Source organism: Danio aesculapii, unplaced genomic scaffold (assembly GCF_903798145.1).
Source record: "Danio aesculapii unplaced genomic scaffold, fDanAes4.1, whole genome shotgun sequence".
NCBI lineage: Eukaryota > Metazoa > Chordata > Actinopteri > Cypriniformes > Danionidae > Danio > Danio aesculapii.
This window is the reverse complement of record NW_026613703.1, coordinates 21,006-46,684: the sequence shown is the minus strand read 5'-3', so window position 1 is coordinate 46,684 and position 25,679 is coordinate 21,006. Positions and strand designations below refer to the sequence as shown.

Here is a 25,679-nt window from a genome sequence, read left to right as displayed (position 1 = left end):
CACAGCATCCACTTCAGAATCTCGCCGTAAGTAATCTGACAGCCTGGTACTTGCCGTCTACTGTTTTTCAAATACTACGAGTTCTGACATACTCAGCTTGCATACTGTTTTTCAAATACTATATCCTATGCGATATGGACACAGGTTGTGTAAATAATTATATACAATTATTTTTTAAGCTACACATATAAAATGACTTAAAATGATGGTTTACAGGCCTCAAAACATGCAAATGAAAATTTTAAAGCAATGCTATGACCCCATTGTATTCTGAACTGTAGTATTTGGTCAAATATAATCCCAATTTGACATTGCAGATCCTGTGATGTAAATATTGTGGAGTCACGCATTGTGATATTGCAATGCTGAAACGATATATCATGCAGCACTAGACAATAGCCACCATGTTGAATGCTACAATCTGTCCTTAATTCAACATGGGCCTATTTATTACAGTAATTTTTTTTTTCTTTCTTCCACAAAACACATGTACATTTTACGTATACATAAGCCCATCTGGCCTAAACGATAAGAGAGCATCACACCCCATTAACTCTTAAATGATCTTGTTAAAGTCATTATCCCTGCCTAAGACTTCCATGCTAGCTATGGTTTTGAAATGCATATGCACAGTGTGAGGCTGGAAGTTGACACAATGGATAAACGCAGTGATGGCGTGCTGCCTCTCCTTGCCGAAGGTGACATAAATAACAGATTTCGGAGACTAGAAATAAACCGAAGTGACAGACAATATGATGAAATGGCCCGTGAAACAGCAACATTTGCTTCAAATCTCCCCTGGTTTTCAGAATGATTTCCAATTGTGCCTACTGCACTCTTTTCAAAGCATCGCCCAACCCTGCAAAGTGAAACCAAGATATGTCTGTTCATCTGCCGCAGCCCCCCAATCAAATCTGACTCATACTTACTGGACTACTTGGAAGCAGCCACTTCAGCTAAAAGGTCATAAGTACTCCGAAAGCCATTTTACCTCATTAGCTTTAAGCATGGGCTATTGATAAAAGGAAGCAGCAGCGGCGGCAGTGTTTAAAAGCATCGCAAATGGCTCCCGGTCTCTCTTGTAGTTCATCTAACCTCACACCTCTGCACTGAAGAGCTCTGGATGAGGACAGCTAAAAGGATTAACCTCCACAAACTGCTGTCTGTGAATCGATGCGCTGTGACCACCACAAAATACTTCTGGATGTCAATGATTAGTGTGTGTCTTCTGACTGAGAAAGGAGAAATCATAATACTACGTATTTTGATTTGACAAAATGTGATTTCTTTTTCAGAAAAGCAGCTGTTTATAGGTTTTAGAGGTCTTCAAGTCAAATATATATACAGATGATGTCAGAACTATTAGCCTCCCTTTGAATTTTCTTTTCTTTTTAAAATATTTTCCAAATTATGTTATTATATATATATATATATATATATATATATATATATATATATATATATATATATATATATATATATATATATATATATATATATATATATATATAATTAAATAATAAATGAATACTTATTATTATATTTAGACAGCCTGGTTTTAGACCCCAATATTTCATTAGTATGGTGTAAGACCTCCTTTTGCAGCTAATACAGCATCAATTCATCTTGGGTATAACAGATATCAGCCCTGCACAGTTGTTGAAGAATAGTGGCCAGGTCACTACGTGATACTCATGAGGGAAAATGTTTCCTGACTCGCTATTTCAAAACAAAGTGGCTCAAAAATGTTCAGTTCTGGTGATTGTGCAGGCCATGGGAGATGTTCAACTTCACTTTCATGTTCATCAAAATACTCTGTCACCAGTCTTGCTGCATGTATTGGTGAATTATCATCCTGATACACAGCACCGCCTTCAGGATATAATGTCATGCACGTAGCCAGGGGGTGGTTCGAACCTAATAATTCAGGGGGGCTTCAACAGTATATATATGTATATGTATATATATATATATATATATATATATATATATATATATATATATATATATATATATATATATATATATATATATATATATATATATATATATATACATACATATATATATATATATATATACATACATATATATATATATATATATATATATATATATATATATATATATATATATATATATATATATATACATATATATATACATATACATATATATATATATATATATATATATATGTATATACATATACATATGTATATATATATATATATATATATATATATATGTATATATATATATATATATATATATGTATATATGTATATATATATATATATATATATATATATATATATATATATATATGTATATGTATATACATATATATATGTATGTATATATATATATATATATATATATATATATATATATATATATATATATATATATATATATATATATATATATGTATATATATATACAAGGTGATGTAGTGGGTAGCGCTGTCACGTCACAGCAAGAAGGTCACTGGTTCGAGCCTCGGCAGGGTCAGTTGGCATTTCTGTGTGGAGTTTGCATGTTCTACCCGTGTTCAAGTGGGTTTGCTCTGGGTGCTCCGATTTCCCCCACAGTCCAAAGACATGTGGTACAGGTGAATTGAATAAGCTAAATTGTCCGTAGTGTATGTGTGTGAATGAGAGTGTATGGGTGTTTCCCAGAGATGGGTTGCAGCTCGAAGGGCATCCGCTGCGTAAAACATATGCTGGATAAGTTGGCGGTTCAATTCTGCTGTGGCGACCCCAGATTAATAAAGGGACTAAGCCAACCAGAAAATGAATGAATGAATGAATATATATATATATATATATATATATACAATAAAGTGTAATTTTAAATAACAATGGCCAGTACTTCGAATCCCATGGAGCATCAAAGCCACAATAATATGACGCGAGTCACGTGACATAACCCACTGAACAGTAATGTCTGAATCTTTGATGCGACATCCCCATCCATACTGAGTAATGCTATGAGTCGAAACGAGAAAAAGAAACGAAAGTGAAAGCAGGCAGCATTGTAATTGTCACAAAATAATGAGCATAAGACTGCCAAACTGGGTAAGGCTAATGTTACTTCCTAACAGATGAGAATCTGTTGCTACCATTAGGTTCTAGACTAACTTTCTGAATTAGGCCAGACGTCCTGTACATTGGGGATTATTGATTTGTCCCGTGACCTCCCATTCCCTATTTTTGCCATTAATTTTATTTTAAATAACTGTCCAAGCAGAGTGGGCGATGCAGTGGCGCAGTAGGTAGAGGTGGTTCGAGCCTCGGCTGGGTCAGTTGGCGTTTCTGTGTGGAGTTTGCATGTTTCCTCTGGGTCCTCCGGTTTCCCCCACAGTCCAAAGACATGTGGTACAGGTTAATTAGGTAGGCTAAATTTTCCGTAGTGTATGAGAGTGAATGAGTGTGTGTGAACGTTTCCCAGAGATGGGTTGCGGCACGAAGGGCATCCGCTGCGTAAAAACATATGCTGGATAAGTTGCCGGTTTATTCCGCTGTGGCGACCCCAAATTAATAAAGAGACTAAGCTGAAAAGAAAATGAATGAATAAATGTCCAAGCAACTCAACTGTCAACTAAAATGGGTACGCTAATCCAGACACGTTCGTGTTTTTGAGGCTGTTTACACCTGGTCATTTAATTCATTTTATTCTGTTCGGATATAAATCCAATCGCTCGGACAACTTCAGAAGGTGGTCTGGGGCGCATTGCAGATGAAACTGGACTGGTGTAATTATTTGAATTATTAATTTAAATAAAATAAATTATGACCTATAGAAAAATCTGACCTGTGCCTGTTTAGAGGAACACCTGTTAGTGCACTTTTACAGCCAAACACACGTAAAGTGCAACATAAATCAATCAATAAATAAATACATACGTACTATAAGCATAAAATATGTCTGGGTAGTATGTTTCTTTGGGGTTTCTCCACACCGTAACTCTCCCGGATGTGGGAAAAACAGTGAGAGTGGACTCCTGAGTGGACAATACATGTCTCACGTTATCCACAGCCCAAGATTTTTGCTATTGACAACACTGAAACCAACATTTGGCACTGACACGAGTGACCAAAGGTTTGGCTATAGCATTCGGCCATGTATATTGATCCTGTGGAGCTCCTGACAAACAGTTTTGACAGATTCTAGAGTAAAGCATACATGAAGCCACTATTCTGCAAGAAGAATTGCTCAAAATCCCTCTGGCCACTGTGCAGGACTTGTACCTGTCATTCCCAAGATAAATTGATGCTGTATTGGTTGCAAAAGGAAGCCCTACACCATACTAATGAATTATTGTGGTCTGAAACAAACAATTTGAGTTTCATTTTCCAACCCCAGTATGTCTCTCATATAATATATCTGCTAAAAGACTGAACATATTACTTTACGAACTGTATTGTTTAAGCAAATTTAGAATATTATCCAATAATATGACTGAAATTAATATAATATATTTACACACATTTACATAAGTAAATAAACACCAATAATAGGCTAAAAATAACTGAAATCAGGTGCAGATTCCATGTGGCCCTGGTTATTGCTAAAATCACAGGGAAAAGGGTCATTATCACTACAAAGTGAGACGTCAGAATTTTCAAAAAAAAAAAAAAACGTTTGAGATTTTTGATTCAACTACATAGTTGGATTAATTAGACCTTAGGCCAGGGGTCACCAATCTCAGTTCTGGAGGGCCGGTGTCCCTGCAGGGTTTAGCTCCAACTTGCCTCAACACACCTGCCTGGGTGTTTCAAGTGTACCAAGTAAGACCTTGATTAGCTCATTCAGGTGTGTTTGATTAGGGTTGGAGCTAATATCTGCAGGTCACCGGACCTCCAGGAACAAGTTTGGTGACCCCTGCCTTAGGCTATAAGAAATTAATGTTGGTAAAGCTCCAGCCCTTTTTATAAATAAACTGCAAGCAGACAAACAGTAAACAAACCTCAAATTGTTGTAAATCCTGTCATGGACAAATTTAAAGTAGTATAAGCATATTTTCATTGCAGCGTGATTATAAAATGTGTATTTTCAGAAAAGTAATGTGTCCCTTTACCAACCCAACTTTATAGATTATGGAAAAAGTCTACATATAATAATGAAATAATGGACAAAACATTTATTTCCCAATAAAACATGCAGTCATTGCATGTTCTTTTCAAAATATAACCCAAGATCTAAAATATTTTGTCAAATTTTCAAACAATATTAACTGGCCCTTATTGGTTTATTACGAAATCACTTGCTAAAGTCTTGCTAAGTTTATAAATAATTTGTTTATTTTCATAAAAGTTGAACACGTCAGTGGAAAACAAGGTGACAGGGTGGACATCGGCATGTATTTTGATTTCAAACAGTCAATGCTCTCCATTATATGGACTTTTAAAGGATATCCTTTACATAGACTGAGACAGATATTGCCAAAAGGTTTGTATTGTCCCCTCATGTATTGCATCTCCTGGTGTAGTATGTCTGTATAAGTGTTGTAACATAAAAACATTAACTAATTAACAATAAACTATTAAATAAATAAATAGTGTCAATAACAATGCATATATGTCAAGGAAGGATTTGTGACAGGGTGGGCTATGACAGGGAGGATTTTTAGCTAAAGATAGCATTTATTCAACACATGTTGAACCTGCAGCTGGCAAAGTGTTTCCATATTCAAGCTCTTTGTACACAGTTTGAAAGCTATATTTTTGATTTCAGATTTTTAAAAATTTATTAGTTAATATTTCACTATGACAGGGTGGATATGTTAAGCTTGACAAAATTCAGTTTCAAACACTATATTAGGTAAAATATGAAACATAAGTGTTGATAGTTACTGTGTGCACAGCAGATGTTTTAACCTTTTCTGAAGAAAAGCAAAGCAGGCACAGGGATGCCAATGAGTACATCAGAGAGCTTCTTAAAGGGGCATTTACCACATCATGAGAGGGTGGACTACAGTTTAAATGACACGTGCAAAGTTATTAATATTATTAAAACAAAATAACAGTTATCAAAATGACTTATTTTATTAAATAAATTGTTAAAGACAATAAGAATAATTTAAAAAAACGTTTTAATTGATCTAATTTACCTACTTTTTACTTACTAAAGTTGGCTGAGCAGTCTGTGTGGGACATGGCAAAATCACATCCATTCAATAAAAGAATATGGCAAAAATTTACAATTTTTTTTTTTCAAAACACTTATAATTTTACCTGCATGTGTGTAAAGGTTTAACCAATTATATTAAAACATCAGAACTTCATTATTTTGCATTATGTTTATAGAACTGATTCAATCTTATGGGTCATCAAAGGCACTTTATAGTGATAATGACCCAAATAATAGGTAAATAACAATGATATAGAGCAGGGATGGGCAAACTCGATCCTGGAGGGCCGGTGTGCCTGCATAGTTTTGCTCCAACCCTAATCAAACACACCTGCTTGTAGCTTTCTAGTGATCTTAAAGACACTAATTAGGGTGTTCAGGTGTGTTTGATTAGTGTTGGAGCAAAACTCTGCAGGGACACCGGCCCTCAAGGATCAAGTTTGCCCATGCCTGATACCCTGTCTGTATGCTTAAATTAACATAAACTTGTCACTCAGATCTGATTGGTTGATTGGAACGTTAACATTCTATGATTAAAAAAAAAACACTTCATCATTCAAAAGAACCTCCCTTATTTAAAGAACCTGATATCTACTGATCCAGGCTGTCCAACCTCTCCAGGATCTAGTTGTCTTTGGTAGACACACTCACTCAACTATTAGAGGAGCCGAGGGGATTCTTAGCAGGCAGAAAGCTAATGGATTGTGTGAACGTGGGCTTGCGTACACTCCTCGCGGATGATTAAGATCAAATAAAGCATCTCTCATGACACAATCTGATGATTATGTTAGCTCAACAATGACCTGTATAGGAATATTTCCCTGCCCCGCAGTTACAGCTCATGCATAAAGATAGCCGGAGCAGCGTGATGAAAATTCCATCAGCGAGGACAAACAAAATGTTCCTGGAGTGCGGAAATGAGGCGGTCTGACAAACGGCATCGGCGGCTTTCCATCACATTAGACGAGGTTAACTAATCAGCAGATGCTACTGAGGTGTGAAAACCCTTTGCTTGACCCTCAGATCGCGGTCAATGATGTTCACTGCATGTTCAGATCTATAACCCGGTGTTGTTTTGGAGCATGGTGGGTTTAGAGGAAGCCCGTGCATCTTCTGTCACATGATTTGAGCTATTAGCATAGAATCGCTGGAGATTGTGTAACCGTGAAATGTGTGATTTCTGCACTGCTACTGGCGCAAAATGAATTTGCAATCTGCATTTGAGTAGGCCAACTGGACTGGACATAACAACACTGACTCAACAGTGGCAGGTTGGGGGATGTGCAGTGGAAATGTGTTGTGTGGAAAAAGAGAAAAAATAAATAGCAAAAGGCTGCAACTTATTAAAATGGGTGTGTTTTGCTGTGTATTTCAAAGTGGAGCACACCCTTGCTGTTTAATCCACTAAGTGCTGTTTAATGGAGCAAGTGCCTTTTCACAGAATTTCCTAAATATATACAGTTGAAGAATTATCAGCCCCCCTGAATTATTAGCCCCCCTGTTTATTTTTTCCCCCAATTTCTGTTTAACGGAGCGACTCATTTCTAATAACTGATTTATTTTATCTTTGCCATGATGACAGTAAATAATATTTGACTAGATATTTTATAAGACACTTCTATACAGCTTAAAGTGACATTTAAAGTCTTAACTAGGTTAATTAGGTTAACTAGGCAGGTTTGGGTAATTAGGCAAGTTATTGTATAATGATGGTTTGTTCTGTAGACTATCCGTAAAAAAATAGCTTAAAGGGGCTAATAATTTTAACCTTAAAATGACTTATAAAAAAATTAAAATCTGCTTTTATTCAAGCTGAAATAAAATAAATAAGAAAAAATATTATCGGACATACTGTGAAAGTTTCCTTGCTCTGTTAAACATCATTCGAGAAATATTTTAAAAAGACAAACAAATTGGGGGGGGAGAGACTAATAATTCCGACTTCAACTGTATATATATATATATATATATATATATATATATATATAATTTCTGTTAAACGTAGACAAGATTATTTTCATCACATTTCTAAACATAGTTTTAATAACTAATTTCTAATAACTGATTTATTTTATCTTTGCCATGTTTATCTATGAAATATTTAAAACGAAAAAAAAATTAAAGGGGGGCTAATAAAGACTTCAACTGTATATATACAGTACAACTGTATACAGTATTTTTTCTGGAGAAAGTCTTATTGATTTTAGTTTTGCTGGAATAAAAGCAGCTTAAAACAAATTAAAACAATTTTTAAGATCAATATTATTAGCCTCCTTAAAGGTCCAATAAAATTAAAATAAAACATTTTAGATGTTACTTTGAGTCTGTTAGTTTTAAGGAAATATATATAATTGGTGTGCTCCAAAACAATGACAAAATTCATGTTTAGCAGATATAAAATCAATACGAACATGTAAAGCTTGCAGTTTGTCACTTCCGTCAAAATGGATCAATCACATCACCTCATACTTCAGTTTCTCACAGCTAGACCAATCAAATGCTCTCTTGTGTCTGATATGTCCTCCCCTTTAATACACTTCTTTTGGCCTGTTTCCACTGAGTGGTACAGTACGGTACGGTACGGGTCACCATTATCAGGCTTGTGTTTCCACTGCTAAAAGGGTACCAATGGTAGTCTTCTGGTGGGCGTGGTGTACGACAGAAAGTTTCAGTCGATGTCATTCTCGCTCGAGAAAATGTCTACATAAAGCTGTCCAGGTCATTCACATATCATATGAGAAGCACTTCTCCCAAAACAGATGCTTTATACACATAAATACTTGTGTATAAATGTACATTACTAACCCTTCCTATGAACATGATTTGATTATAACTGCAGATCAATGATAGTGTGAAATAGCCCACTGTAACGTCTGTAATTATATGAAATAAATAAATGCAACATATATGAACACATGCAGACCCTTACAGTATCTTATATGTTATCAGATAAACTACACACAGCATGCATTTAGTCCTTATTTGGGTTCAAAAACAACACAAACTATAGCCCTGTCAGTGGAAACCTCTCATATGTGTCTTTAATCTTCACCAGCACATGTAACCTCTTGTTAGAAAGTAATTCCATCATTCCGAGTTCATAATAGTCCAAAAGGTGATGATAATAGTTAGAGCTGCACAATTAATCGAAAAAAGATCGTGATCTCGATTCGACCCCTAGACGATCTTAATCCAGCATTTCTACGATTCTGCCAATCATATTTTCAAGTTCAGGAGAGAAGAAAAAGCGGCCGCAAGTCTTTTCATTGTTTCACATACATTGCTCAGCGACATGGACACCTCCAAATGGTGTTAAAAGTGTCACATACTGTATTTATAAGGTATAATTCACCTAAAAATGTATTTTTTGTCTTCATGTAATGCTGTATTCACGACCGGGAAATCACACGTGACGTGAGCTGCTGACTGTGAGCTGCTACCACAGAGAGGGCAGACGCACGGCCTACCTAATGATAGTCTACTTTAGTGACCAGAACCTGCATAGGCTGTGAGTAACAGGTAATAAAGTTGTAAATAATATTCAGTTTGTGGAACAGAGTGATCGTTTGGGAGCCGCGCGCGAAGTATGAACAGCACTTGAAAATTAAACCAAAAGCGCACACGTCATTTAAAGGATCATATCGCATTTTAGAGTTATGATTGCGACAAGAATTTGATATGTTTTTTCTTTCATAGTGAACACACAGTTGTGCATGAAAATAAATGTTTACAGTGTCAGTATAACTACTCTAGCCTATATAATGCTAATTTTACCAGTGAATAAAATGGTCTAATATTGTTGTCAATGACAGATTGCAAGCATAGGCCTATATCCTTAAACATAATTCAACATCAGAATTATTATAAGTAGAATAGAATTATTTATAGAAACCACTAGACCTACACATATTATTATTGTTGCTTTACCATGTTTGAGAAAAAACAATAATAATTGCAGACTCAAATGAACCTTTATTTTACATCTACAGAATCGTGGGAAAATCGTGATCTTTATTTTATAATTATTTTTTTTTTGGGGGGGGGGATGCAGTGAAGGACAGACAGGAAAGCATTGGGAGCAGAGAGAGGGGAAGGATCAGCACAGGACCCTGAGCCAGGAATCAAACCCTATGGAGAGAGATTAGACTCAATAATAATTCACGCAAAAGACACGATGTACACATGCGTAGCCAAATTCACGTACGTAAAATATTTATTTATACTTACAAAAACAATTCACATGCACAAAATAAAATACATTTTCATAAAATACGTTTCACAAATGCAAAACACCATTTGCAAATATATAAGAGTGTACAAAAAGTTTTGAATGTTTAAAATTCACGAGTTCATCCTGAATGAGAATGTGCAAATCCTCTCTCACGTACGACTCACCCTGAATACGAGTGTGTGCATTTTGAGACTTTCCTGCCAGAAACAGGCAACTCGTACCTCTCAGCCAATCAGATGAGAGCTGTACTCGATGTCAACCACTCTGCGCTCCTTTTGCACAGTCTGTTCCTCTAACCAACATGGCGGATACTCCTGTAAGTCAATACTGTTTCCTACTAGTTTGTGTATACGCTTTTTATAGTAGAATCTGAGTGTATTTTCAGTAACTCAATAGAAAAGTGCTTGTGTTAGAGCGCATCCCGCTCTTCACCTGCCATGCTAAATAGAGGAGTATTCTTCTTCTTAGAGGATCATCTCCGTTAATTCAGTCAGACTGCGCAAATGGTGCGCACAGTGAAGCGCTTCGGTCATTCCCGGGAGTTCTCAGGGAGTTGTGATTGGTTGAACAGTAAGCTCGCATCTTATTGGCTACAGGGCACGAGTGACTCACGTGGGAGGTGTGTGCTGACAGGAAAGTCTCAAAAATGCACACACTCGTATTCAGGGTGAGTCGTACGTGAGAGAGGATTTGCACATTCTCATTCAGGATGAACTCGTGAATTTTAAACATTCAAAACTTCTTGTACACTCTTATATATTTGCAAATGGTGTTTTGCATTTGTGAAACGTATTTTATGAAAATGTATTTTTATTTTGTGCATGTGAATTGTTTTTGTAAGTATAAATAAATATTTTACGTACGTGAATTTGGCTACGCATGTGTACATCGTGTCTTTTGCGTGAATTATTATTGAGTCTAATCTCTCTCCATATCAAACCCGGGTCGCCGCGAACACCTTGGTGCTATATGTCGGCGCACTTAACCACTAGGCTATTGGCGCCGACGTGATCTTTATTTTAAGCAAAAATAAATAAAAATTGCGATTCTCATTTTAGCCAGAATCGTGCAGCTCTAATAATAGTTCAACATAGCAGTGTGATCTAGTAAGTTGTACGCATTTATAGGCTACATTGCTAAAATTATCATACTTTTAGGGTAATGACTGCGATGAAAGACACTCAAAGCTTAATTCGAATATCTATAAAAGCTTTGAATGTAAATATGATGTCATATACTGTTTGAGCTTGATTAAATGGCCATTCTATTAGTTATACAATTGTGATACTTTCAGTGTTACTTGATTACATATTGCTTTTTTCCAAATACATAAAGCACAATATCAACATTACATGACGTTCTTTTGTTTTTCTAAACTTCTGGATCCCTGGATATTGGATCAGCGGGTTCAGGAATAAAAAAGAGGACAGACAGAAGCGGAAGCTGGGGAAATGAGAAAGGTCTCGGGCTGACAGGAAATGGGGGAATGAGTGGCACTTGTCACCACCCAGGCTCTCTCATCTGTCACTGAGGGACAAAGACCTGGGCGCTGTTCATTTGAAGGTCTCTGTCCGCATCCGTCTCCCTCAACATAAGCCAATGAGAACACCACACAGTTTCTCTTAACCCGTTGAGTAATGGCTGCAAACTGGCAGCGTGACAGAGCAGAACTACATATGCATATAAGCCCTAATCAATTAACTCTCAAGATTGCAGACAACAAAAGGAATACTGTCTCTGATAAGGAGTCCACTGCTAATTTCTTTAGACGAAGAAGTGCTTAAACAAATTAGCATGCATCAATACATTGCATTTAAAATGGAAGAACAAAAAGAGAGAGGGAGGATAGGGGAAAGAACAAAATCAGTGAACTTTCAAACTATTCTGATGAGGTGTTAGCAAAATAAAAACATATGCATGGTATTAATTATTAATGAATATTTAGGGTGATGAATTGAGGAAACATATTTTTATATTATACATTTTCATGTCATATTGTGTTTTTAAATAGCCCAGTAACTAAATATTAGATTTAAAAATGTACTTTATCTTATTCATTTTAACTCATTAACTGCCCCACCAACAAAAACAAAATTGGATTGCATTTCTTAACTCTTAATATCGCTAGTTACCACTCTCAATGTTCAACACATCCCATAATTTCTACAACACTTTCTCCACAAACCCTTTTTAACACATCCCATAATTATAAAATATCAACCTCTACTAAATGGTTGATTTGTCGGTTCATGGTAAAAGTACCATAATTAATACATATACTATGAAAAATGTGAAAATATGAAGTGTAAGATTTCTTTAAATGCATAATCAAAATAAAACATTTTTGAATACTAAATCATCTTTACTTTTTGAAGTGTGACAAGAATTTAGATGCTTATACATGTTCTCTTGTTCATTTTTTTACAATTAAACCAAAATCAAGTGTAGGAGTGCAACAGGATTATGTTTGTTTGATTTTTTTTGTAAACCAACAATGTTGTGTGAGTAAACCATTATTTAAAGTCATTCTTTAAAGGGCACATAGTTTACCTCTTTTTTTATGATTTAATATTAATATTATGGTTCTTCTGAGTGTGCCAGTTCAGGTTCAGTTTAAAACACAATTCAGATTTTTTTATTATAATGTGTTAAAAAGTGTCATGTTGGGGGCGTGTCCACAGCTCGCTGATTTATGGGTGTGTTGCTTCACATGTAAATTAGTTTCGGCTTACCGCCCAACGTAACAAGGGGGCGGGGCCAGGAGCTCACCCGCTCTGTGTTTGCAACAGAGTCAGACAGGCAGACTGAGAGAAGGAGCAGGAGTGAGAGGATCAGCATTCAGTCATACATGTACGACTCGGACACAGACCAAGCAGAGAGTACAAAATCATTTGTACACAGTACAGTGTGCTAGTTTTAAGTGCCGAGCTTGTATACAGAAACTAATAACCATGCACACTGAATTAACTTTGACTTAGGCACCGGATGCGCCACTCGAAGCCGCGACACGACACACCAGACACTCTCTGTAGCGCGGCAGAAACATGAAGTGTCCCGAATCGTCGCGCCACGCATTTTTGAATTCTAAACATAGGTTTCTATCAGGATACACACAACGGCGCTTCAAGCCTGCAGCGGTCCACGGCGCCCAACAGTCGACTTGAGTGTACCCTGATAGAAACCTATGTTTAGAATTCTAAAAAGCATGCTAGTTAAGATCACAGGGAGCTTCTGGCATCGCAAGAAATGCAAACGACTGAAGTATAAGATAGACTCAATGAGAAGTACACATGTTTGCAAACCTACCTAAAGACACAACCAATAATTCCGATTAGAGCGATAATGTGGAGAATATTGATCTTGTGTTGAGCCCAATGAGCCTTACATCTAAAAACAGAGCAAGGGTGTTCCTTTAGTGATATCGCTTCGACTCACGCTGAAAATGGCGGACGTGAATCAACAAACTGAGGATATGATGACGCGCCTGTCAATCAATATTGGTGGGCGGGGGGACCGCACTCCTCCGTAAAGTTGCGGTCGGTTTAAAAACCGCTCCAATTATTCCACCATTTTTATGTTGTTAAATTAAAATAAAAAGCACTGGGTGTGCTTATATTACCCCAATATGACAGTCTATACACCATACATGCACATATGTCTGTCCAAACAGCTTGAAAAGTACATTTTTTACCATAGGTGCCCTTTAAATGACTTTAACAGTCAATATTCAAAACAGTCAAAATATGGTCAACCATTTGGTATAGCAGGCTGCTAAAAGGTTAATGTAGACTTCTATATAAGCACAACAAAAAACAGTATACCATTAGTTGCTGTGAGAAAGAAATTCATGAAATCTACACCACAAAATGGCAGCGAAATTTGCCTGTTAAAAATATGGTAGGAACATTAAGGAAAATTCTAAACGTTATGGTCAATTACTGTGTTTCATTCATTTATAGTCATACAGCAACGCTCTGAAGAACTAACATCTACACAGTTCACACAGTTTTACTCAAAAACTATTTTATTTGCTGTTTGTTCAAATTACCTATTTAAAATGACCTAAAAAAACACAATTCTTAATTTTTTTTTTTGGGGGGGGGGGGACAACTTTATTGCTTTATGTTTAATCCACTTAAATTTGTACAACCCAGGCTCATTCTGTAAACGTACCGCTATATACATTTATGGAGTGTGCCAAATACATCCCAGGAGCAATTATTATTTTCAGTTTTTGTTTTCGCAAATCCACCAGTCCGCAGGGTACGCTTTTTCAGATCTCAAATTTCTCTTGCGAGTGTCATTTGCGCCTGCTGTTCTCACGTAAATCCACCAGAGGCCGCTGTCAACTGACTGACTAATCGACTGACCCACCCTTCTCTTTCCCTAAACCCAACCAATGGTGTTTTCACAAGCATGCTCACCTACTTCCCTAAACCCAAACAACAGTTTTAAAAAGCAATCCAGAAAAAGAAAAGCCCTCACCTGATTTTTAAATCATTGTTCGGTGGACTTGAACCCCGTCGATGTGGTCAACTCCTTTTTGCATCTCAAGTCAACATACACGGCGATCTACTGGACAAACTAATAATAGTGGGAAAGCTGTCTATACGAAGGTAAGCGGTCAGCTGGTAAGCACGAAAAGCATCGGCTGCACACCGCCCTGTTTTAACCGAGGTTTTAAAGAAGTTAAGAGCCTTTAAAAAGTTCCTACCTTTACATGTCGGCAGAGCTTTATCCCATACAGGTTTTCCATCAGCCCCAATGATGCATGTGAGACTTGCTGGTCCGGCAATGATGTATCCAGAATCACACTGATATGTCACACTTGATCCCAGCTTGTAATCCATTCCCAGTCTTGTTCCGTTCATAATGTTCCCAGGGTCAAAGCATGCTTCTCTTGGCTTTTCTGTAACAAGAAATAAAAATTAATTTGATAGAAACTGTGCTAACACTTTACTTGAAGGGGTGTTCATAAGACTGTCATAAAACCTTTATAATTATGGCATGATACATGTCATGAATGTGAATAAGATTTTATTCATGCTCATGACAATTAAGTGTCATCCGCTAAGTTATGCCATTTTAAACGCAAGGATGACATTGTTTGTTTTGACTTCTTAACATAAACAAATACAACAAAATCTTTTCTTGTCTTCGCCATGACAGGGTGACATCAACTTGTCATTAAGTCATTTTAAGGCCCAATTCCAATTCTATTTTTGTACCCCTACCCCTTCCCCATTCCCTTGGCCCTTACAACCGAGTGTGAAGGGGAAGGGATTCAAAATTTACCCCAAAGAATTGGGACAGCACTACAGCACCTGCACACGTCATCATATGTCATCACAATCTCTTGCTTCATATGAGATCAGACGATGGCGACTGCTGTAGTGATTCCAGTTGTGCTATTTTTTTTAGTATGTATCTTCAGGAAATCACTAAAGGCATATATTATGTTATCATAACGATCTAATGTGGCAATAAGATCATAACTGCACTGTGCATTTACACCGTGGCCATATTCATCTATGTAAACACACCAAAAACAACATTAACATTAAAGCAGACACTGTAAAAAGCTAATTCCAAGCCACTAGACATTATTGACAGGGTATTTAAGTGTCATCGAGTGTCAGAATGTTGTGGGACAGGAGTTATAATTATGGATTGTAGATCGTGAAATTGTGCGGTTTTTATTTTAGCGTTTTTTTTTTAAAGCATGACGGTAAAACACGAACACGGTTATGAATCTATTAAAACATATGCTTGTTTGTTGTAAAACTTTGTAAAAAAAACAAAAAAATACTAATTTGTGGATCTCCTTACTTCCGGGTGCAGTGATTCTGCCGTGGCTGGTGTATTCTGGGAAATTTTCTTACCCCTTGGTTTCAAGTGTGGTGCTGAAAAATCTTCATTCGAAAGAGTATGTACCCCTTCCCCTTAGCCCTATGCCTTGAGGCTAAAGAGAATTGGGACACCCCTACCCATTGAACACGTAAAACGAGGGGTAGGGGTAAAGTTGAAGGGCTAAGGGATAGAATTGGGATTGGGTCTAAATATGTAACGATTTTAATAACAGTGTCATTAATTCTTTCTTGTTTTTAACCTTGACTACAGCGGTACAAGCTGAATTTGTCATTAAAATGTCATGAAATATTAATGACACTGTTAAAAGGCATTTGACAGAGTAATGACACTTTTAATAAGACATTCTAATGGCAAATAAGGTTCACGTCATTGAAAAAGTGATCAGAAAAATATTCTTTACACTATTCTAATGCCTTATGACAATCATGTTTATGACAGATTTATGACAAGTTGTGCTGTCTTGACACTGTCATGACAGATAAAGACCAGTTGTGATTTGTTTATGTCAAGTTGTCATAACAACTTTCCAATATATCCATTTAAAACGACATAACTGAGCAAATGACACTTGATAACATTTGTCATAAGCATGCATGAAAACTCATGTCTTACGAACACCACCTTCAAGTAAAGTGTTGCCAAAATTGTTTACTGGGAAAATGTGTTTTATTTTGTTTTTCTCTTGGCAGCTACAGTCTGCCTACATGAAAGGTAGTATGTCAAATCAATTTAAAATTAACATCGAAGTCTGACAAGTATATTTAGTGTATGTGCAGCCTTCTTTAGCCTGTCACGCAAAAAAATACCTTCCTCTCCGCCACCATACTTTTTCTGACAAGATGCATTTTAGACTTCACCATGCATGGCTTGGCAACTCTAATGCACCATTTGGGATACAGACAAATATAGAGCATGTGGAAACATCAAACAAATGTCCTGCTCTGCTATCATTTTCTTCTTCTTCTATTTTGTTTTCTTTAACATTTTACTTTAGTTTTATTAGCACCAACATTAGTGGAAGAATAAACAAGGGTAGGTAAAATAAGCTAGGGCTTCAGCCTACACATTTGTTTATAGTAAGCAAATTTAGGGAATTATGACAAAGATGATTAGAATTCTTGTCTAGTAGCTGACATACTCCTTCAATTTATGACCTACAGTACAGTACTCTATTTTAATGATCTAGGCTCAAAGTCTAAAGCACATGGCGAAAAAGCATTAAGGGCATGTCCAAACCCACTTGTGCTATTTTAAAGATGAAAAACTATCAACATAACAGGGTTGTGCTTATTCACTTAATGAGTTATGGGCGTGTTTTGAGTATAACAAGCATTAAACCAATCAGAGTCTCATCTCACATTCCCTTAAAGAGTCAGTTGCATCGCACCATGGCCGTGTGCTATTGACATTGCGGGACTTTGTAAGAGGAAAAACTGAACGCCTCACTAGTGAGAACATATTTAAATAGACCATCTGCAGTGTGAATTTAAAGAATGAGCCACCTCCATTCGGCCTCTTTACTTTGTCTTTACTTTTACTCTTTACTTTACTCCTTTACTTTCATGGATAAGGAGACGGTGTTGTTCTCACTCTACTGAAGACATCCATTAGCCTACATATTTAAATTCATTCGTTAAGCGCAAAGATTTGTTTCAAAACTATTTTTTTAAATTCTGTTCTAATTTCCAGCAAATTAACAAATGAACAATAATAACAAAGTCCGGTCAAAAACCACTGCGATGTTGTGAACCCAGAGTGGGCCCACTAGGAGGCATGGGAGGCCTTAACACCACAATAACCCCCCCCCACAATAATGTGGAGGATAAATGTCCAGTGCAAAATATATACATTGTCCATAAAAGTCCAAAAATATATATACAAAAATACAAAGTATCAAATCAACAAATTAAATATAAAGACGAATATATATAACACAAAAACAAACCAAAGAAGAAAAAAAAAAAGTCAAACGTAACCACTGTATACAAGTATCCACTCACTCAGAAAATTGCTCACGGCTCTGCCACAGCACGCTCGCTCGCCAGGTAAACTGTCCGGTCAAAAAACTGCATACGTCTCCAAAACCCGACAGGTGGACAAATCTAAACTTGTTTTTATTAAAACAAATCTAAATATGCATATAATAAATAATACTGCTAATAAAAATCAAACTGTCATGAAAAACTTGAAAAAAGCCCCCTAAGATTAGGCATGGAGGTAGTGGTTTTAATGTTTATTTATTTAATTTTTTTCATATGTAAAGATATTTGTGTATTGCTGTACATCCTGTGTGTATTAAGCACAGCGTTTTGACCTGCATAGGTCCACAACTATGTAATGCTCTGCGCTGAACTTTTAACCAGCTTTTAGTAGGTCAATGATGCAGTCTGTTTCAGTTCCTCAAAATAGCAACGTGGCAACAATGCATCCTAACACACTTCATTTTCAGACCCATGAGTCCACAAAGTGGCGCAAATGGATTTGCTATTTAAACATTGTGGCGCAAAACGTGAAAATTACTGTTGCGCTGATCTGAAAATGACAACAAATCACTCCAAACATGTCTTGCACCTTATTGCGCAGGGTGTATGATGGGACCCCATGACCCCATGTCTTTATGCTACTTCTAAAAACAAAGCAAAAACATTCTGAATTGTCAGACTGATGTTGCTGTAGACATGATGAAGACAGTGTTGTTTCTACAACGACAGACAAGTTCCAGCTTGTTTTGAATTTTTGGTGTAAAAAAAATGCCCCCAAAACACTTAAACACCCTTCTATCAAAAATATTGTTTCTTTGTTTCTGTCAGGCCTTCAGTGTTCTATGAGTGCCCCTGAAAAAACCCTGACGTCAGTAATTTGATTACAGAATTTTTATTGATTGACAGCATTAAATTGAAAGGTCCCGTGAAGTGCTTTGAAATGTGCAGTTTTATTCGATGTTTGACATAATCCCAAGTGAAACATGAAGACAAGGCAGGGTATATAGCAGCTCCTCCTCCTTAAAAAAACAGCCAATAGCGTTTTGTTTTAATCTCGGCTCTGCCAGTGAATGGTTGAACTCAAGTGCATCAAAAGAAAAGCAAATGAGATGCGTCTTGAAGGATGCGGGATATGTCAGATATTAGAAAGCAGTTGATTGGCCAGAAGATTTGATGATAGTATGCGGTGATGTCAAAAAAAAAGAGTTGATCAATTTTGGTGAAAGTGACAAAAAAAGTTTTGGAATATTTATATTTTCTAAATGTGAATTGTCATTGTTTTGATGCACACTAGCTTATAGATATCATTAAAAGAGGCCTATTAAAAAAATCTATTTTATAGGGGGATTAAAGACAGTTTTTTGGCAACATTGTGTGACTATAGCCAGCATCTAATGGTAAAAAATTCATTAACTTTATTTTTTTAAAACACTCACCCGCAAAAACATTTTGATTGGCAGTATCCCTTTCATGTTATCTGAGTGGGAAAGTTCCACCCATTCCGCCCGCTCACTCATTAGCATAGACGGCCCTGAGTGAGAAGCAGCCGACTCCCTTTCGAGTTTTCGCCATACACACAGAGGATAATGTCACTGTCTAAGAGGCATTATAAATGTGGAGTTTTAGGATGCACAAATGAGCACAGTGGTCTCCATAGACTGCCTTCTTCTGAGACACTTCTTTTCACATTTTCAGTTTTTTAGAGATAACGCAAAACCTGACTGAGTTTGAAGTGGAGCAGTCAGTCAAGTTTAAATTATTTTGTAAATTGGTTTCCACTTTAAAATATATTAAACAAACTCGATTAATGGAACCATTTTGAAGAAAAGGGCATGTTTTACTATAGCCTTTAGTGGAAGGGCGCCACCATCTTGGAATTCTGCGGCTCCGCCTCTGGCTCCATCAGGCAGTCCTTCTGCGCATGCCCAGGCTCCAATTTCAGCAGTTTTTTGTGACAGTTTGTGCCAGTCATGAGGCATTTTGCATCCAAAGTGTTCAATGGAAAAGGTGCTGTCGCGTCGTTCATATTTTTTTTACAGTCATTGGGATAGACATTTATATATCTGCCCTCGTTTGAATCTCATTTGAATTTAAAGTGACAGTCACCAAAATGCCACAATTAGAAAAAATATTAAATAAATAAACAATATATCTGGAGTTCTGGTATTTTGACTTGAAACTGCATACACACTTCATGGGCATCAGATAATTATTTTACATCCTGTAAAAAGGAGCACTATAGACTGATATCACGCGGCCACCATTTTAAAAACGAAAGTAAGCCTGCGGCGGGAAGAAACTTTGAAGTATCGCCTGGAATCACACAGGAATGGCTGGCTGTAGGAATGGCTGGCAGCGAAGAGAAAGTGACACAAATTTATAATTTCACCACTTTCTGGGTGACACGAAAGTCGGTTCTGAATGTATAGTTAAAATAAAAACAGATATCAGAGCTAATTTTTGGCTAAATTTAAAGAAATGGCACTAGTTAGCTAACGTTTTCTTTCCAAAACACACGTTTTAGATGCCAACTGATTGTTCTACCATATTAGACTTGTAGCAATACTGAATTTCAGTAGTGTAATAAAAAAACCCGTTAAATTTCCCGCTAACATTTAAGTGCTGTTGAGCGTGTTCTTAAACACTGCTGATTTGCCATAGTATTCACTAGTGCTCAACAGAAATGGCTGTGATTGGCTGTAAAGGTCATCAGTTCACTGCACCTTACCAATGTTTACCGAGTGCAAACACAGACGAGCGATCACTGATGACTCGACTGATCTTCGCAGCTTTAATTGTGCCAAAACTATTTTTGAAACTATCTTCATTAAAAAATTCAAATAATAATAAAAATAAATAAATACTTTTGGTTAAACATGTTTATTTTGTATTTTATTAAATAAAAAATTATACCGCCCCTTCGTGAAATATTCGGTTACAGTCAAATGTTTAGAATGAAGAGACGTGGAGCGCAAAATAGAAAATGAACAAACAATACCTTAAAATGAAAACTCCCATTACAAATTGAAAAATAAGAGATTGGTAAGCTTAACCCACACTATTATTACCACACTTTTAATCAACTTCTAATGTTTTTGGGAGCGACGAGGCCGCCATATCATTAATTATTCATTATTGCCACCTAGTCACTGGGGTTTTATCTAACATAAATACAGACAAGGTAGGTTAGTCCCGGCAGTGGGGACAGTGACGTACGGCCACACCTGGACTGTGTCCAGGACTTCCATCCTGTATAGTATGTGAAAAAGAGGATAATTCTATGGGCTAAACCCACAGGGCTAGCGTAAAAGTTGACTTTATGATGGACACTTGATACTATAATGTTAGTCGTAAATTTATGGATCGTCAGCTTATCGTCAATATCGCATTTAAATATCAATTAAATTTACTATAGTTATTTAGTTAAGGGCATACCCCTCAGTAAATGTCCAGTTGTGCCCCTGTTTACACCACATCTGCACTTTGAAATTGCGGCAACAGCTGGAGATTTATAGTCCACAGCATGTTGTTGCAATGTTTACAGTGCTGATCCTACACTTCCGGGTTTCTTCCAACCCACCACAGCCTCGTTTTCGTTTATTAATCATAAAATGGCGGCCGCGTGAAATAAGCATATAGATCCCCCTTCAGACTAACATACTAACACTAAGATCCAAAAAAAAAATCAAGGGACCTATAAACAATAATATCTGTAACTCAACTGACCCTGAGCAAAACTAATCAGATGCACAATCACATCCTGCCAACCATGTTCTCTGCCAGCACATCCCCAGGGCTGAGACAGGTAACAGACAGTAGGAAAAACAGAGGTGGCATGAAAGTAAAAAGCAAAAAGCAAAAAAGAAAGATGGACAGTGTGAAGAAAGAGAGCAGACACTGGCTTGAGGGCATTGTGCATTAAAGTGAGCTAACACCAGGGGAAAGACAGGTGAGCACGGAGGGGCAACAGAAGATGGTCTCTGTCCATCTGGCAGCAGACACCAAGAGAAGGACAGTTGGAGAATCTCCGGAGGTGGTGCTTGGAGAGGCTGCCAAACAACCTGACAGTTAACAGCTATCTGAGACCGAGGAAAGTGGGAAGGAGGTGGGGAAGATTATATCAGCAAAATTGCAAGTGTGCAACGCTATCTTCCTTATTTCTGAAACAACCATTTGTGCAGCACACAGAATAAAAGGAACAGGCCCAAAATGTGTATTGCATCATCCTTTAATAGATATTTAATAGATTAACATTGAAACTAAGTATTGAGTGTATGTTTTTAGTCATTTAGCAGATGCTTATATCTAAATCGGCTTACAATGAGAAAGGATCAAGCGATTTTAAAGGTCCTGTATAAGTTTTTGACTTTTCTAAAGCCTAAAAATACCATTAAATGTTTGCAGATATTTAGTAAACATGCTAAGTGAGCACTCTTGTTTATCTGAAAAACAATGCTAAAGTCAGATAGTCTGCTTTGAAAATGTCTGTTATGTGCTGGAACGGCTGTCTATGCTTTTCTGCTGTCTTTTAACTCGCCCAATGCCAGTTTAGCCAATCATATTTAAGCACCTCGGGTTGGCTTGGTGGAAAACAGTTTTGTTTGATTCATTTAGTCAGATCTCTCAAAGCATGTGCACGCGACCGAAAATTCGACTTCCGGTGGACAGTAGCAGACCGGAAATGAGATGCAGATTCAGAGTTCCACATAAGGTGGTCATTAACTAGCAAATAATATAACTGTAATGAATGTAAACATTAGGTGAGCAGGTTACATTGTCCTAACAATACCTTACGTGACGAGATTTGCTGTGATAAGCAATTTGGCTGATCAAACCAGACGAAACACGATAGAAATTTAAATACACTCATTCAGAAGCACAGTAAAGTGCCCTTACTGCACACCAATGATATGTTAAGGTTTAAAACCTAATTAACATTATTAAATGTACATGCTGAATGATTATTTGTTGGCTTGCACTCACGATTCTGAAGTTCACTTTCAAACGATTTATTTTAATTTCAAGATCTGAGGTGAACAATCTGCTGCTGCTTTCAGTAGTATAGCAATAAATATCTCGTAAATTGGCATTCAAACTCTTATTATTATTAGCATTTAACACTGAATAAAGAACATGAGGTGTACCTGAGGTGATCGTTGTTCACCTGTGAGAAATAGAAGCCATTTCTAAAATAAAAATTTCAGGTGTTGGTTAGGACAAAAACAAATTTTAGTATGGAAAATATTTCTTCTTCTCATTGCTTTTAGTTAGAAAATGGTTCAAACCAGCCTTAAATCAGCCTTTAGGCTTGATAGTCTGGCACACTTATGTCAATCTGGCAACCTGCGCTTGCGTGGACTTGTCAGAGGTGGAACCGAGCGAAAATGTGTTTTGACCCAGGAGTGCAATACCTAGTTCAACCACTGGGTGTCAATACATACTGCACCTTTAAAGATAAATGTTACAAAGATGTTCGTTGGAAAAATACAAACTAGAAATAAAAGTATTTATTTACTTACAGTGGAAGTCAAATTATTTGATTTTATTTCTTTTTCGAATATTTTCCAAATTATGTTTAATAATTAATTTTAAGGTCAACATTATTAGCCCCCTTAAGTATATATATATATATATATATATATATATATATATATATATATATATATATATATATATATATATATATATATATTCATTGATTTTCTTTTCGGCTTAGTCTCTTTATTAATCTGGGGTCGCCACAGCGGAATGAACCGCCGACTCATCCAGCGCTTCTTTTGCACAGCGGATGCCCTTCCAGCTGCAACCCATCTCTGGGAAACATCCACACACACTCATTCACACTCATACACTACGGACAATTTAGCTTGCCCAGTTCACCTGCACCGCATGTCTTTGGACTGTGGGGGAAACCAGAGCACCTGGAAGAAACCCATGCGAACGCACAGAAACCACACAGAAACGCTAACTGACCCAGCCGAGGCTCCACTCCACTCCGCTGGGCCACTGCGTCGCCTATATATATATATATATATATATATATATATATATATATATATATATATATTTTTTTTTTTTTTTTTTTTTTTTTTTTTGTCTACAGAACATACCACCGTTATACAATGATTTACATAATTACCCTAACTTGGCTAATTAACCAAATTTATAAATTAAATATTTAACTTGTACTAAATATAAAATAATTTATTAGAAATGAGTTATTAAAACTATTATCTTTAGGAATGTGTTGAAAAAACATTTTTTAACAGAAACTGAAGGGCAAAAAACTTATAGCGGCGCTAATAATTCAGGAGGGCTAATAATTCTGACTTCAACTGTACTTCCTTACTTAGATACTTCCTTAAATATTTATTTAGAAGTTTACAGTAAAAAGTGCGTTTGTTTTGGTGCCTTTTGAATGTCAGGGATTCAGCAGTCTATGTGGGATTTGGTGGATCATTGCACCACTGAGGAACAGCAAATGCAAAGGTTCTGGAAAGTGGGTAAGATTCTCTTTGTGATGGTATCACGAAGTAGTGCTCGCTTTTTGACCGCAGGCTTCTTCTACATCAAATCCCTGTAAAAATCTCAGAATTCAACCCAGGCTCATTCTGATTGCGTACCCTTATATACATTTCTAGAGAGCGCCAAATACATCCCCAGAACTACATTTTTATGCAGTGTGTGTTTTCGTGAATCTGCCTTTGTTTTAAGAAGTTGCACACGGTGTGCTATATGTCATAAATTGAAGGAATATGTCAGATACTTGAGAAGAATTCTCATCACCTTAATTACCTACTATAATTCCGTAAATTTGCTTCATAATCAACAAATGTGTAAGCTCAAGCCCTATCTTATTTTACCAACCTTTTTTCATAAGCATGACTTCCACTACTGTTGGTGCTACTAATATTAAAGTAAAATGTAAAAAAAATGAAACAAAGATGTCACATGCTTTATATTTGTCGGTAACATGATAAGACGGTGCAGAGTTTGTGGCCATTCTGTATGCAAACAATAGAGTTTCAGATTGAATTTGATGCAAGCTTTAACCGGTAACCAGTGCAGGAGATGAAGAAAGGTGTGACGTGAGTTCTCTTGGGCTTATTGAAGACCAGATAAGCTGCAGCACAGTGGATCGTTTGGAAATGTTTCACAGCAGATGATGGATGTCCAGCTAAGACAGCGTTACAGTAGTCCAGTCCAGAAATGACAAGTGCTTGGATCAGAAGCTGGTCTGACTGCTTAGTAAGGAAGGATCTGATTTGTCTAATGTTGTATAGTACAAACCTGTATGATTGTGCTGTGCATACAATGTGATTTTGTTGAACAACTGATCATCAAAGATCGCCTCTGAATAAATTTTAAGATAGAAATGCATATGACGGTGCTTAGCCCCCTTAAGCATTTTTTTTTTTCAGATTGTCTACAGAACAAACTATTATCTTTAGAAATGTGTT

General features: G+C 36.6%; 1 protein-coding gene across 1 annotated transcript in view; it reads right to left on the bottom strand.

Moving 5' to 3' along the window:
• Positions 1-15,080: 15,080 nt before the first annotated feature.
• LOC130220219 (CUB and sushi domain-containing protein 1-like) overlaps positions 15,081-25,679 on the bottom strand; it is a gene marked incomplete at both ends in the record, with an annotated part of 30,111 nt that continues 19,512 nt past the window's right edge. The window contains one exon of the mRNA XM_056452595.1: positions 15,081-15,275. Coding sequence (XP_056308570.1) covers positions 15,081-15,275 — 195 coding nt within the window. The remainder of the gene's footprint in view (positions 15,276-25,679) is intronic.